General features: G+C 43.2%; 1 protein-coding gene and 1 long non-coding RNA gene across 5 annotated transcripts in view; both read left to right on the top strand.

The window, feature by feature from the left end:
• TFDP2 (transcription factor Dp-2) overlaps nt 1–14,500 on the top strand; it is a 161,630-nt gene that overhangs the window by 49,547 nt on the left and 97,583 nt on the right. For 3 of the 4 annotated variants that reach the window (XM_049785343.1, XM_049785342.1, XM_049785341.1), the window contains exon 3: nt 3,911–3,977. The exons of the other annotated variant lie outside the window; for it this stretch is intronic. In XM_049785343.1, the coding sequence (XP_049641300.1) occupies nt 3,911–3,977 (67 nt within the window). The remainder of the gene's footprint in view (nt 1–3,910; nt 3,978–14,500) is intronic. 4 annotated transcript variants of the gene reach the window in all.
• The window catches only part of LOC126025583 (uncharacterized), a 29,336-nt gene continuing 25,901 nt past the window's right edge, over nt 11,066–14,500 (top strand). Inside the window, exon 1 of the long non-coding RNA XR_007501483.1 lies at nt 11,066–11,118. This is a non-coding gene — a long non-coding RNA (uncharacterized LOC126025583). The remainder of the gene's footprint in view (nt 11,119–14,500) is intronic.

Here is a 14,500-nt window from a genome sequence, read left to right as displayed (position 1 = left end):
TTTTTTTTACACCCCCAGCAAAAGTTTTGATGTTCTCTTCTTCTAATAGCAGGGGAGGTTAAAAAAGGGGAAGCATACTAGTGACCTCACGAAAAATTTTGGCATTTATAAACTGAACATAAATTTTAATATTTGTGACTGACTCTGGAGCCTAGTGTGATGGTGATCTGATAAAGATCTTATAGAAAAGAGTTTATTTCTGACAAAATATGTGAGCTAGACACAATCAAGTATTTGTGCCATTATCTATATTATTTATTAAGAAACTGTGCGTGGGGCCGGAGAGATAGCATGGAGGTAAGGCATTTGCCTCGCATGCAGAAGGATGGTGGTTCGAATCCCGGCATCCCATATGGTCCCCTGAACCTACCAGGAGCAATTTCTGAGCATAGAGCCAGGAATAATCCCTAAGTGCTGCTGGGTGTGACCCAAAAGCAAACAAACAAAAAAAAAAAAAAAAAAAACAAACTGTGTGTGAGACTCAAGAGATAGTACAGGGGATAAGACACCTGATTTATGATTAACCTGGGTTTAATCCCCAGTATGGCATATAGACTCCTGAGCACAGAGCCAAGCAGTGTTGGCTGTGGCGCAGAAACAAACAAAAATCAAGGAGGTCAGCTTTCAGTGTTCTTGTCCTGACTACAGTGATAAAGCTTTACTACTGAATTCTAGAGATGAGTTTGCATAAGAATTACTCTTCCATGATGTGAATGATATAGAAGTATTTCTGGTGTTTCAGGCTGGAGCAATAAGCGCAGCAGTAGGGCATTTGCTTTGCACGTGGCTGACCCAAGACAGACCCGGGTTCATCCTGGCATCCCATATGGTCCCTTGAGCCTGCTAGGAGTGATTTCTGAATTCAGAGCTAGGAGTAACTCTTAAGTGCCACCAGTTACCCCCCAAAAAATATATTTCTGGTGTTTAGTACATAATGGAATGTATTAATCTTTTTTTGATTTTTTATTTTTAATTATGAGAACAAAGATGCAAAGAAAGAGGACAAGGTAAAGTTACAGTGGAAGGACAATCACCCATAAAATAATTCTCAGAAGAAGTCCCCTTGCTGATATCTGAACTTTAAATTCCATATGCAGAGTGGTCAGAAATTGCCATTGACAAACAGCGCAACCGAGCAAATCTCAGCACACCCCAAGTTAGGACCAACCATTTCTGGCCACCTGGGCTGCCACGCCAGAAGGCCTGGAGGCCGGGGCAGAAGAGGGAAAGGCTGGAGGCCTATCAAGGTTTTTGAGCCACACCCGCGGTGCTCAGGGGTTACTCCTGGCTGTCTGCTCAAAAATAGCTCCTAGCAGGCACGGGGGACCATATGGGACACCGGGATTCGAACCAACCACCATTGGTCCTGGATCGGCAGCTTGCAAGGCAAATACTGCTGTGCTATCTCTCCGGACCCGGAATATATTAATATTTCTCTTGACGAAAAACAAACAGCTATTAGTGCAGTGTTTTGCTGCTGTTATCGTAGTTGTCTTATTTGAAGGCCACATGCAGCAATGCTCAGGGCTTACTCCTGGCTCTGAGTTCAGGAATCATTACTGGTAGGGTTCAGGTACTTTATGGGATGCTGAGATTGACCTCAGGCTAGTACCATGCAAGGCAAGCATCCTGCCCACTGTATTTTCTCTCTGACTTCTGTTAGTGTAGTATTTTGAATTACTATATAATGATATCATTAGTGTTTACAAATGAGATTACAGACTTCTAAAAGAGTAGTTGATTAATGTTAAGGTAGCGGATAGTTTAAAAAGTTTAGACAGGGGGCCGGGGAGAGATAGCATGGAGGTAAGGCGTTTGCCTTGCTTGCAGAAGATCGGTGATTCAAATCCTGGCGGTTTGAATCCCGGCATCCCTTCTGGTCCCCTGAGCCTGCCAGGAGCGATTTCTGAGCATAGAGCCAGAAGTAACCCCTGAGCACTGCCAGGTATGACCCAAAAACCAAAAACCAAAAACCAAAAAAATAAATAAAATAAAATAAAAAAAGAAAAGTTTAGACAGGTGCAGAGAATCAAGGTTATGGAAAAGTCTTGTGTGATGTAAAATATTTTTAGGATCAGACCTTTAAAAGCAGAGGTGGGGCTCAAGCAATAGTATGGTGGGTAGGGTGTTTGCCTTGCAAGTAGCTAACTCAGGTTCAATCTCTAGCATTCCATATGGTCCCCTAAGTATCGCCAGGAGTAATTCCTGAGTGCAGAGGCAGGAGTCATCCCTGAGCATCGTTGGGTATGTCCACAAAGATAAAACAAAGCAAAAGAAAATTTAAAACATGGTAGAGGTACTAAATTAACTGATACTTCAAGATTATAAACATCAAAGATTAAAACAATAATCTGAGAGTGAGTGATAATACAGAGGGTGGGACATTTACCTAACGTGCAGCCTACACTACTGGTTCAATCCCCAGTATCCCACATGGTTTCTGGTGTATTGATAGGGGTAATTTCTGAGTGCAGAGTCAGGAGTGACTTCTGCATTGCCAGGTGTAACCCCAAAACAAACAGGTAAATAAATTTAAAAGAAATAATCTGAGGGGGCCAGACTTATATACAGCAGGTAGGGTGTTTGCCTTGCAACACATTTGACCTATGTTTAATTCCTGACATCCATCCCATATGGTTCTGAGCACCCAGAAGTGAATCCTGATTGCAGAGCCAGGAGTAACCTCTGAGCACTACTTCGTGTGCCTTCCCCCCCCCCCCCAAATAACAAAACAACAATCTGATTGTAACAAAGGTATTTATGAGATGTTTACTTTGTGCCAGTTTCACAAAAGAGGATTTTATCCCTCCTCTTGGCTCTATAATAAATGTAGTGAATTCTGTTTTTGTTATTACCCAGTGAAACCCAACAATGCCATGTAGATCAAAGGAGATGGCATGACAGGGAATAATGAATTGTGTACCCAACTGCCTGAGAACAGATAAATGGATACAAAAATGGTGGTACATGTACACAATGGAATACTACTCAGCTATCAGGAAAAAGGAAGTCATAAAATTTGCATATATATGGATGGACATAGGTGGTATTATGCTGAGTGAAATGACTTAGAGGGAAAAGGATAGACACAGAATGGTCTCACTCATTTGTGGAATGTAAAAGAAAGGTAGTATGATAATAATATTCAGAGCCAGTAGAGATGAGAACTAAGAGGACCAGTCCATGGGAGGAACTTTACCATAAAGAGTAGAGGAGTGCAGCTAGGGCAGAGAAGGGACCACTGTGAAAAAACAAAAAAAAAGTAGTTTCCTATTATTCACAATAAGAATTAACATTTAAGGGCCCTGAGTGGTGGCTCAGTGGTAGGGCATTTGCTTTGCAGGTGACTGACCCAGGACAGACCTCAGTTCGATTCCCAGTGTCCCATATGGTCCGCCAAGCCGGGAGCGATTTCTGAGCACATAGCCAGGAAGTAACCTATGAGCGTCACCGTGTGTGGCCCAAAAACAAAAAAAAACAAACAAAAAAAGAATTAATATTTGAATTCCATTGTATCACAGCTTTAGAAAATTATAGCCTTTCTTACCAACATTTTGAGCTTACTACACATTGACATGGCATGTATAACTTTCAACATTGTAACTTATCTGTGTTGATAAATATATTGAAAAACTATAAATAAATTGAAAAAAGAACCACCCTCAGTGCAATCATTAGATCTCCCTATGCTTTAAAATGTTATTTAATTACTCATTGTTGTAATCTGTCTGGTTCATATGTTTCCAGTCATATGGCTTGAATGGCACTACCTTTAATCTGACTTTTTCGTTGCTCGAATCCATTTTATGGCACTGTAGACAATATTCAGTACATTTGGTGGAAGGAATAACATGGTTATTAAGTGATGGCATAATACTTAGGAGCTTTTTTTTTAACCTGTGTTCTTCAGGGTGGTTTGACTACCACAAATGCAGAACTAAGAGGATATACAGATCAGAATTGCAGCCCAACCAAAGGTAAGTACGATGGAATATAAACTTTCTGCATTGAGCAGATCAAATGAAAGTCATATGAGGTGTAGAGACATTGATCTCCGTTTCCTCTAGGGTAATGATACTATCATTGAAACTATTTTTCTTGATTTTTCAGAGTTTTTCTCTTAGTGGTTTATGGAATCACAGTAGAATAAAGATTTTATATATATAGTATTTGATAATTGTATATGCTAGTTATTTTTCCATGTCAGGTACATTTTTTGGGGGGGGTCACACCCGGCAGTGCTCAGGCGTTACTCCTGGCTCTATGCTCAGGAATCACCCCCAGCAGGCATGGGGGACCATATAGTACTTAGGAATTTGAACCACAGTCCTTCTGCATGCAAGGCAAATGCCCTATCTCCAAGCTATCTCTCCGGCCCCGTCAAATAGTTTTATGGGGAAATATTTTCTATCAGAAATCTGACCTACAGCAGTTGGAGTGATAGCACAGCGGTAAGCTGTTTGCCTTGCATGTGGCCAATCCAGGACGGATTCGATCCCAGTGCACATAAGGTCCCCAAGCCCAGAACGATTTCTGAGCACAGAGCCAGGAGTAACCCCTGAGCGTCACCAGCTGTGCCCCCACACACACACACACACCAAAAAAAGAAAAAGAAATCTGACCTGCAGGTATAATTCTTGCAGGATCTTGATGGTGTCTTGTAATATGTTTCTTTCAACAAACAGTGTCTTTCAGTAGGTAGAAAGAAAACACTCAAAAATATGTGAACTGAGTGAATTTATTTGACTTCTGTAATTGGCTTCTAAATACTTTGCTGGAGGGAAAAGAGATAAAATCATCTCTGAGATTGTCAGGTTTTTGAGCTAGATGATAACCTGATGGGGTTTTGAGTCATTTTCTCTTACTTAATCTCTGTTTGGAATTTTCCAGTGAGAAAGGCAGGAAGACCAGGGAGATGGTTCAGAAGGCTAGAATTTGAGTACATGTTTCTTTCTTTCTTTTTTTTTTTTTTTTTTTTTTGGTTTTTGGGCCACACCCGGCGGTGCTCAGGAGTTACTCCTGGCGGTCTGCTCAGAAATAGCTCCTGGCAGGCACGGGGGACCATATGGGACACCGGGATTCGAACCAACCACCTTTGGTCCTGGATCGGCTGCTTGCAAGGCAACCGCCGCTGTGCTATCTCTCCGGGCCCTTGAGTACATGTTTCACATTTAGGCATCCTGGGTTCAATCCCCACACCAGATATAGTATCCCCAAAGGTGCTCCCAGGTGCCAGCTAAGAGTAAAACCCACAGGGTGTGACACAAAAAAGGAAAGGGGGGGAAAAGAATAACAAGTAGGGCTCATGGATAGAGAAATCTGTTTCTGTTTCCTCTTCCCCAAATTCTAAAAGTTATAGAATTATTCTGAGAGTTTTAAGTTTGTGTTATGAAGCAATTAAAGATATTATTCAAACCTTGATAATGATTATTTGGGGGGGGTCCATACTCAGCAATGCTCAGGGATTACTTTTTGCTCTGCACTCATTGAACCCTTTCTAGCAGTGCTTAGGGAACCATATGGATGCCAGGGATAGAGCCTGGGTCCACTGCTTCACACCTTTCATTGTGAGGGTTTTTGTTTGTTTGCTTTTTGAGCCGCACCTAGCAGTGCTTGGGTTACTCTTTGCTCTGCACTCAAGAATCACTCATGGCAGTGCTCAGGAAACCCTAGGGGATGCTAGGGATTGAACCTGGATTTTCTGCATGCAAGATAAGTGCCCTCTCCACTGTACTATAACTCTATCCCATCATTATGCTTTTATAAATCATAATTGATTTTATATTTTCCCATTTTCTTATTTATTTATTTGTTTGTTTGTTTGTTTATTTATTTTTGGTCTAGGGCCACACCTGTCAGTGCTCATGGGTTGCTCCTGGATCTCTTGCTCAGGGGTCAGTTCTTTGGGGTTTGGACACCATATGGGATGCTTTGGATCCAAATGGGAGTTAGCTTCATGCAAGGCAAATTCTTTACCCACTGTACTCTTTTAGACCTTCAAAGTCATTTTGGTGGGTGTTGGGTTTGGTTGGGTTTGGTTTGGTTTGGTTTGGTTTGGTTTGGTTTGATACATCCAGCTGTGACTAGGATTTACTCCTGATTTTCTGCTCAGTAATCATTCCTGGATGTCAGGAATTGAACTGGGTTTGGCTGCATCCAAGGCAAGAGCTGTCCCTGCTACACTATCTCTTTGGCCCTCATTTTCTTACTGCTGGATATTTTAAAGGAACTACTGCTAGCAGTGCTTGGGGGTCCTGGGGCCAGTCCCTGCCATGTGAGGTGCAGGTCTCACAGTCTGCTGCTTGACCCTGTGTCCTACCATTCTACTCAACAGCCTTGCATGTCTGGACAATCATGTGTGCTCTGTAGAGTGAATTTTATTGTAGCCCTTATTGTTGGATATTGCCAACTTTTGTTGTTGGCTCTGCATATATGAAATATGTATATATTCATGGGTATCTTTTTTATTTTTTCTCGGCTTTTGGTATAGTGCTCAGGGGTTACTCTTGGCAGACTCCGGTGACCATCTGGGATACTGGGATTCGAACTACCATCCTGCGTCTAAGGCAAATGCCCTACCACTGTGCTATCTCTCTGACCCCTCCTGTGTATCTTATACATTATATAATTATATACGCTGATGCACATCTATATCATCTAAGCATGATAAAGCACATTATGCATGTCTGTAGTCAGATGACTTTTAGACTTTCTTTTTGTGGGGGAGGGCATGAAGCTAAACTCAGTAGTACTCAGGGGCTACTCACGGTTTGGAGCTTAGAGGCCACTCCTGGCAGTTTGGGGGATCAGACCCACACTTCCTGCATGCAAAGCATGTGCTCCAGTCTGTTGAGCTGTCCTTCCAGTCTCACTTTTTGTTTCTTAAAAATTACTCAGAAGTTGGGGCTGGAGATTAGCACAGAGGGTAGAGCATTTGCCTGGCACACAGCAAGCCCAGGTTCGATTCCCGTCATCTCTTATAGTCTTTCAGAGCCTGCCAGAAGTGATTTCTTTTTTTTTTTTTTTTTAACTTTTTTTTGTGTGTTTGTGTGATTTTTGGGTCAAACCCAGCAGTGCTCGGGTTATTCCTGGCTCCAGGCTCAGAAATTGCTCCTGGCAGGCACGGGGGACCATATGGGACACCGGGATTTGAACTGATGACCCAGAAGTGATTTCTGAGTGCAGCACCAGGAGCAACCTCTGAGAGTTGACCACACAGTCCGCCTGAAAAAGAAAAGAAAAGAAAAGTACTCAGAGGTGGGCCACTGCCTTGCACAAAGCAGACCCAAGTTCAATCGCTGTTATCCTACATGGTCCCCAAGCACCCCCAGGAGTGATTCTTGAGAGCAGACTCAGAGTAACCCCTGAGCATTGCTAAGTGTGACCAAAAGAACAAACAAAAAAGTACTCAGATGTGGGCTGTGGAGAGAGCCCAAAGGATTGGACCTGAGTTTGATCCCAGCATGTGTGACCCCTAAGCACTGCTCTGAAGATCCCCAATTACACATGGGGTGACTGATGGCATCCCATCTCTAGCCTGACTGGTATTGCAGCACTGGGCTAAGGGATTGAACCATTCTGGTCTGCCACAGGATATCCTTGGGACTGGCCTCCAGGTCCCTTGAGCAGAACTTGAGAGTCCCCTTCCTAATAATAAAAACTCAGAGGTTGGACTGGAGAGATCATAGAGTGGGGAAGGCACTTGTTTCACATTAAACTGACCTAGGTTTGATTCCCCAGGAACCCCAAAATCTCCTGAGCCCATCAGAGGTGATCCTTGCATGTAAGTAATAAGCCCCTGAGTCTAGCAGTGTGTTGACTTTTTCTTCCAAAAACTGATACACAAAAAAATTCTCAGAGGTATGATTACTCCCTCATTTCCCTGCTTCAGACCTTTCCTGATCACTTGGCCTGTAGAGTCCTCTATTAGCCAACCCGAGGCCATAATTGTTCTCATCACTATGTTTCTTGTTTGCACCCCATCTGCTTTATTTTGCTCTGATATTTTGCACCATTTGCCACTACTGCCATGAAGAAGTTAGAAAGGTTGATTTCTTTTAGCCTGTGAATGCCTTTAAGGGCCTGCATTAGGAAGGTCAACTGGAACCATAAAGAGATGAACTGTTCTTTATTGGCTTTGGCTTTTATCATTGACTGTGGTGTTCTTTGATGTGATTTTCTTTGTATTTATTCTTTGGTGTTCCCTGCATTTCCAAAGTTACTTCTGGTCACCGACTTTGAGAACATTTTGACTTTTGCATCTGGCACTCTCTTCTACTTCCATTTGCTTTTCTCCTGGAATTCCAGCAGTATGTATGTGTCTGTGAGATCTTTGACAATTGTCCTGAAGATCCTGCATTTGTGTTTCTTTCTTTTCCAACTCTTTTGCTTTTGTGTTTTCCATGTTTTATTTAATTTACTACATTTTTTTCCCTTTCAGCCACAGCTGGCTGTGCACTCAGGAATCATACCTTGCAGTGTTCAGGGAACAGTATGGGATACGGGTGATTGAACTCAAGTTCAAGCAAAACATCTTACTTGATATAGTATTGCTCCAGCCCTTTTTATTATCATTTTGCTAGGGTTTTTTAATTTTAATATACTGCAATTTTTTCAGTTATTAAAGTTCTGCTTGGCTCACTTTCTCTACAAAAATTTTTCTTTTCTTTGGTTCATTATGAAACACTTTTCTTTTACTTCCTGGTGTAGTTGTCTCTGCTCTTAGATCCTTCTCTGTTATGAGGATAGAGTGATAGTACAGTGGGGAGGGCTTGCCTTGTATGTGGCTGACCAAGATTTCATTTCCAGCATCACATATGATCCCCTGACACTGCCAGGAGTGATCCCTGAGCACAGAGCTAGTGTAACCCTTGACACCACTTGGTGTGGCCCCAAAACACAACACACAGAACAAAACAAAATTCTTCTTTCTTAGCTTCAGCATTTGTGCATTTCAGAACCACATTAATTGATTGCTTCCCCAAGAAAAATGGGCCAGATTCTTCTGTTTCTCTAGACATCAAGTAATTTTGGATCTACCTTGGCTTTTGTGAATCTACTGTTATGATTGGTTTATTTTATTTGCTTATTTTTCTTCGACAAGTATTTGTTTTTTGGGGGGCCACACCCAGCAGTTACACTCAGGGGTTACTCCTGGCTCTGCACTCAGAAATCGCTCCTTGGGCCCGGAGAGATAGCACAGCGGTGTTTGCCTTGCAAGCAGCCGATCCAGGACCAAAGGTGGTTGGTTCGAATCCCGCTGTCCCATATGGTACCCCGTGCCTGCCAGGAGCTATTTCTGAGCAGACAGCCAGGAGTAACCCCTGAGCACCACTGGGTGTGGCCCCCCCAAAAAAAGACAACCAAAAAAAAAAAAAACCCCAGAAATCGCTCCTGGCAGGCATGGGGGACTATATGGGTTGCTGGGGATCAAACCTGGGTCCGTCCTGCACAGTTTATATTTATTTTCTTTCACAATGCCACTGATTAGATCTTCAAGTTTGAATATAGAAATGGTGAGAACAGCAATCCTGGCTTTGTTTCTCTTTGAGGAGATAGACAGCAAGTCTTTTACAATTAGGATGTTAGCTACAGATTTTCATAAATATCCTTCTTCTAATTGAGGCATTAGCTCTTCTGCAAATTTTCTGAATATTTTGATCATGAATAGTTGTGGGGTTTTTTTTTGTTGTTTTGTTTTTGTTTTTGGCTTTTGGGCCCTATCTGGTAGCACTCAGGTTACTCCTGGCTCTGCACTCATAAATCGATCCTGGCAGGCTCAGGAGACCAAATGGGATGCCAGGGACTGAACCTGGGTCTGTCCTGTGTCAGCCCTGAATAGTTGGGTTTTTTTTTTTGTTGTTTTATTTTGTTTTTCTTTTTTTTGGTTTTTGGGTCACACCCAGAGGTTACTCCTAGCTCTATGCTCAGAAATTGCCCCTGGCAAGCACAGGGGACAATATGGAATGCCGGCATTTGAATCACCGTCCTTCTGCATGAAAGGCCAATGCCTTACCTCCATGCTATCTCTCTGGGCCCAATAGTTGTTATTTTTTTTAATTTATTTTTAAATTTATTTTTTGGTTTTTGGGCCACACCTGGCAGCACTCAGGGGCTACTCCAGGCTCTACGCTCAGAAATCGCTCCTGGCAGGCTCGGGGGACCGTATGGGATGCCGGGTTTTGAACCATCGACCTTCTGCATGCAAGGCAAACACCTTACCTCCATGCTATCTCTCCGGGCCCCAATAGTTGTTTATTTTTAATGGTCCTTTCTTCCTTGTCCTTCATCTTCCTTCCTTCCTCTCTCTTTTCCTTTTTCCTTCCTCTCCTTTCTCCTTTCCTTCCCTTATTCCTTTCTTTCTTTTGTGGGATGGAGTGGGGGACTTACCTGGTTTTTAGGGCTTGCTACTGGCTCAGTGCTCAGGGATCACTTGTGGCATTTGGTGGACTCATTGTGATGCTGGAGATTGAAGCAGGTTTGGCTACGTTCAAGGCAATCATCTTAACTCCTGTACTACCTAAAATTATTTTTCCTGCACCTACTGTAATGATTATATTGTGGGATGTTTTTCTTTCATGAATATGATCAACTGCATTGGTTAATTTTGTTGGGGGAGGGTTTTGGGTCACACCTGGTGGCGCTCAGGCTCTGGGATCAGAAATTGAACCTGGCAGCCTCAGAGGACCATATGAGATGCTGGGAATTGATCCGGAGTCCGTCCAGGGTTGGTCATGTTCTATTGCTCTGGCCCTTGGTTAATTTTTTTTTCTTGGTTTTTGGGTCACACCCAGCTGCGCTCAGGAGTTACTCCTGGCTCTATGCTCAGAAATCGCTCCTGGCAGGCTCGGGAGACCATATGGGATGCCATGGGATTTGAACCACTGACCTTCTGTATGCAAGACAAACGCTTTACCTCCATGCTATCTCTCCAGACCCCTTGATTAATTCTTTTAAAATGTCACACCAACTTTGCCTTCTTTCAATAAGTACCACCTAATTACAAGAGAAACTTTTTTGTTTTCTTTCGGTCTTGGCAACACCTGGCTGTGCTTAAGAATTACTTCTGGGGGCCGGAGAGATAGCATGGAGGTAAGGCGTTTGCCTTTCATGCAGGAGGTCATCGGTTCGAATCCCGGCGCCCCATATGGTCCCCTGTGCCTGCCAGGAGCAATTTCTGAGCCTGGAGCCAGGAATAACCCCTGAGCACTGCCAGGTGTGACCCAAAAACCAAAAAAAAAAAAAAAAAAGAATTACTTCTGGCTCTGCGCTCAGAGATTACTCCTGGCAGAGCTCAAGGAACCATTTGGGATGCCAGAGATCATGTGCAGGTCAGCTACTTGCAAATGCAAATGCTCCACTCCTCAGGCCCACAAGAGAAACTTTAGTCTCCCATTTGTGGACTAATGTTGATTAGGGCTTGTTCTGAACTATTTTTCATCCATTAGTCCAGAGATGATTCTGGGGTCCTTGAATAGCAGCTGGATACCAGTACATGCATTTACAGGGAAGCCAGTTCTCCAGGTTTTGTAACATTGAACAGATCCTCACAGTCCAGGAACAGAAAGAATTGTGTGGCAGCAAGGCAGTAGGAGCAGACACTTTTATTTCCAAAAACGATATTGGTCGTTCTCTTTAGGGCAGTGCTCTCGAGACTTTCCACATCTTCGCACTGGTGCCTGGTCTACCAACCAGCCATCAGAACAAAGGGATCATTTTTAGCCTTTCCATACCTGCAGACAGGTAGTTAAAGAACGCTGCTCTCGAGATTATAATCATGCATTCTTGCTGGAATGAAAGAGAAAGGACTAAAGTCTTTTTGTTTTGTTTTGTTTTGTTTTAGTTTTGGGGCCACACCCTGTGGCACTCAGAAGTCATCCCTGGCTTGGGGGACCATATAGGATGCCAGGGATCGAACCTGCATCTGTCCTGGATTAGCCATGTGCAAGGCAAACGCCCTATCATTGTGTTACCACTCCGGCCCCTAGGACTTCAGTATTTTTGAGGAGAAAATGAGGCAATGACTTCTTAGAAAGGTAAAAGGGTAAAGAGCTGGTGTTAGGCATTATTCCAGTTGCAGGAAGATGGTGCAGCGAGCTGGCTGCATGCTTTACATGCAAGAGGCTTAGATTCCATATCAAAACATCACATAGTCCCCCAAGTACTGCTGTGAGTGGTCCCCAAGCAAAGTAGGAAGTAACCCTTGAGCCCCTCCCTCCCTCCCTCCCTGAAAAAGATTTATGCTCAAAATCTTTAAAGTTTTGAATTTTTAGAGAAACATGTTTATTTAAAAAACTGCATATAGGGGTTGGAAAAAAACAGTACAGTGAATGGGGTGCTTGCCTTGCACGTGGCCAGCTGGATTCTATCTCTCCCATATGATCCCCCCAAGCCCCAGCAGGGATAATTGATTCCTGAGTGCAGAGCCAAGATCCCTGAGCACTTCTGGATATGGTTCCAAAACAAAGAGGCTGCTAACACTAGCCCTTTTTTTCATGTTTGCATTTTCAATGTTACTGTGCAGATTTATTTAAGCCCCTGAAATATCTCGTACACTTTTGTTCTGTTTTTGTTGTTGTTGTTGTTGTTGTTGTTACTTTTAATGGTAGGTATTAGTGACTTCGGTTTGCTATTTCCATAAAAAATGCTTTGGCTAGGTCCTCTGAGGTCCTATTAGGGTGAGCCTGGCCTCTCTCTCAAGCTAGGCTTAGTAAGAGATTGAATTTTAATAAACACAGTGAAGGGGTCTGGCTTTGCCTTTTGAGTCAGAGTTTGACTTCAGGATATTTAAAAATATCTAAAAGATCTGAAAATAGACAACTCCCCCATCTTCCAAATAGTTTGAGTGACCGGTTCATCCCAGGGACTTGCTTTTCTTTCCCGCAGGGCTCGTTATTCCTGCCATCTCTGATCCCTTTTCTTTATAGTTGTTTATCTACACCAGCATTTCTCAGCCAGTACCCACATGACCCAATGTGGGCCCCCAGGTGAAATGCAGGGGCTAAAGCATGAAAGTAGGGGCAACTTGTTGGGAGGGGGGCATGTCACAGGAAGGAAACAATGCCAAAGGGGACCTGGGTTAGCAAAAAGTCCCATAACTGCTATCTACAAGGTGAGCTTTACTTAATTAATAATGCTTGGGGCTAGTGAGATAGTTAATACAGTGGTGAGGGCATTTGCCTTGCTTTGGCCAACCCAGGTACCACTCCCAGCATCTCATATGATGCCCTGAGCCTGCCAGGAGTGATTCCTGAGTTGAAGAGCCAGGAATAACTCCTGTGCATTGTATGGTATGCCCCCCACCGCAAAAAAAAGCTTAACCTGTCATTATACATCATTAAATACCAGAATTAAATAAGGATTGCCTTTTAAAAATACAATTTAAAGTAGACTAGAGAAACAGTATAGAAGTAAAGGCACTTGCTTCTGTGCAGCTGATCTCAGTTAGAACCCTGGCACCACATTTGGTCCCCAGAGCCCAGACAGAGCCAGGAGTAAGCCCTGTTTACTAACAGGTGTGCCCTGCCCCTCAAAAAGTGACAGTAAGGATGGGACTGGAGAGATAGCACAGTGATAGGGCATTTGCCTTGCACACGGTGATTTGAATCCCAGCAACCCCATATGGTCCCCGTGCCTGCCAGGAGCGATTTCTGAGCACAGAGCCAGGAGTAATCCCTGAGTGCCACCGCTGCCAGGTATGACTAAAAAACCAAAAAAAAAAAAAAAAAAGTAACAGTGAGGAGCCAAAGCAATAGCACATAGGGCGTTTCCGGCACCCTATATGGTCCCCTGAACATGGCAGAATGTGGCCCTAGACCCAAAAAAATAAAAGTGAATAAATAAAAGTGGAATTAAAGGTGTTCCTTGCTTAGGACCTCATCTGCAGGGGAAAAGGGAAGTGTGTTTAGCTAGAGTCCGTGATTGCCACATCCTTTGTCATCCTGTTGGTACTTTCACCAGTCTTGCTGTGGTGAGGCAGAATTGCACAACTCACTCCGTGTGTGATTGCATGTTGTAGATTTGTTAAGCATCTTGAAAATGCAACGTTATCCCTGGGCCACAGGAATGGCTGTCTAAATGTTTTTTATGCTTGAATTTCTGCTTCTGACTTCAAATAGTTCATCTCTTTGTGTGATCCAGGATGACCTGATATTCCTCTGTTCTACTTTTCTTGACATGGCCAGGTACTTTTTTCTTTGAAAAAGTGTACACCGATGATCGTTTTATCTTTTGGAGGCATGGAGAGAGCTGTGCTCTTGTTTCTGTAACATTTCAACATTCATTTCCAGTGACTCGGCTGGTTACTTTTTGGGCAGAGGATCAGCTTGTTGAAATGGTCTGGTCTTTTTAGGACTTTACATCTTGCTTGGTGTTCTGAAAACAGAGCTCCTCTACTTTTTTTTTTTACTCTCTTTATTCCGACATGGCCTGGGTCATCTTACTGAAGAAAACCTCTCCACACCATTGATGGTAGCCAATCATCTTGCTTTCATCAGTATGG

The sequence above is a fragment of the Suncus etruscus genome, chromosome 13 (genome assembly GCF_024139225.1).
Source record: "Suncus etruscus isolate mSunEtr1 chromosome 13, mSunEtr1.pri.cur, whole genome shotgun sequence".
NCBI classification, from domain to species: Eukaryota; Metazoa; Chordata; class Mammalia; order Eulipotyphla; family Soricidae; genus Suncus; species Suncus etruscus.
Note: the sequence above shows the minus strand (reverse complement) of the source record. Positions and strands in the feature narration are given on the sequence as shown.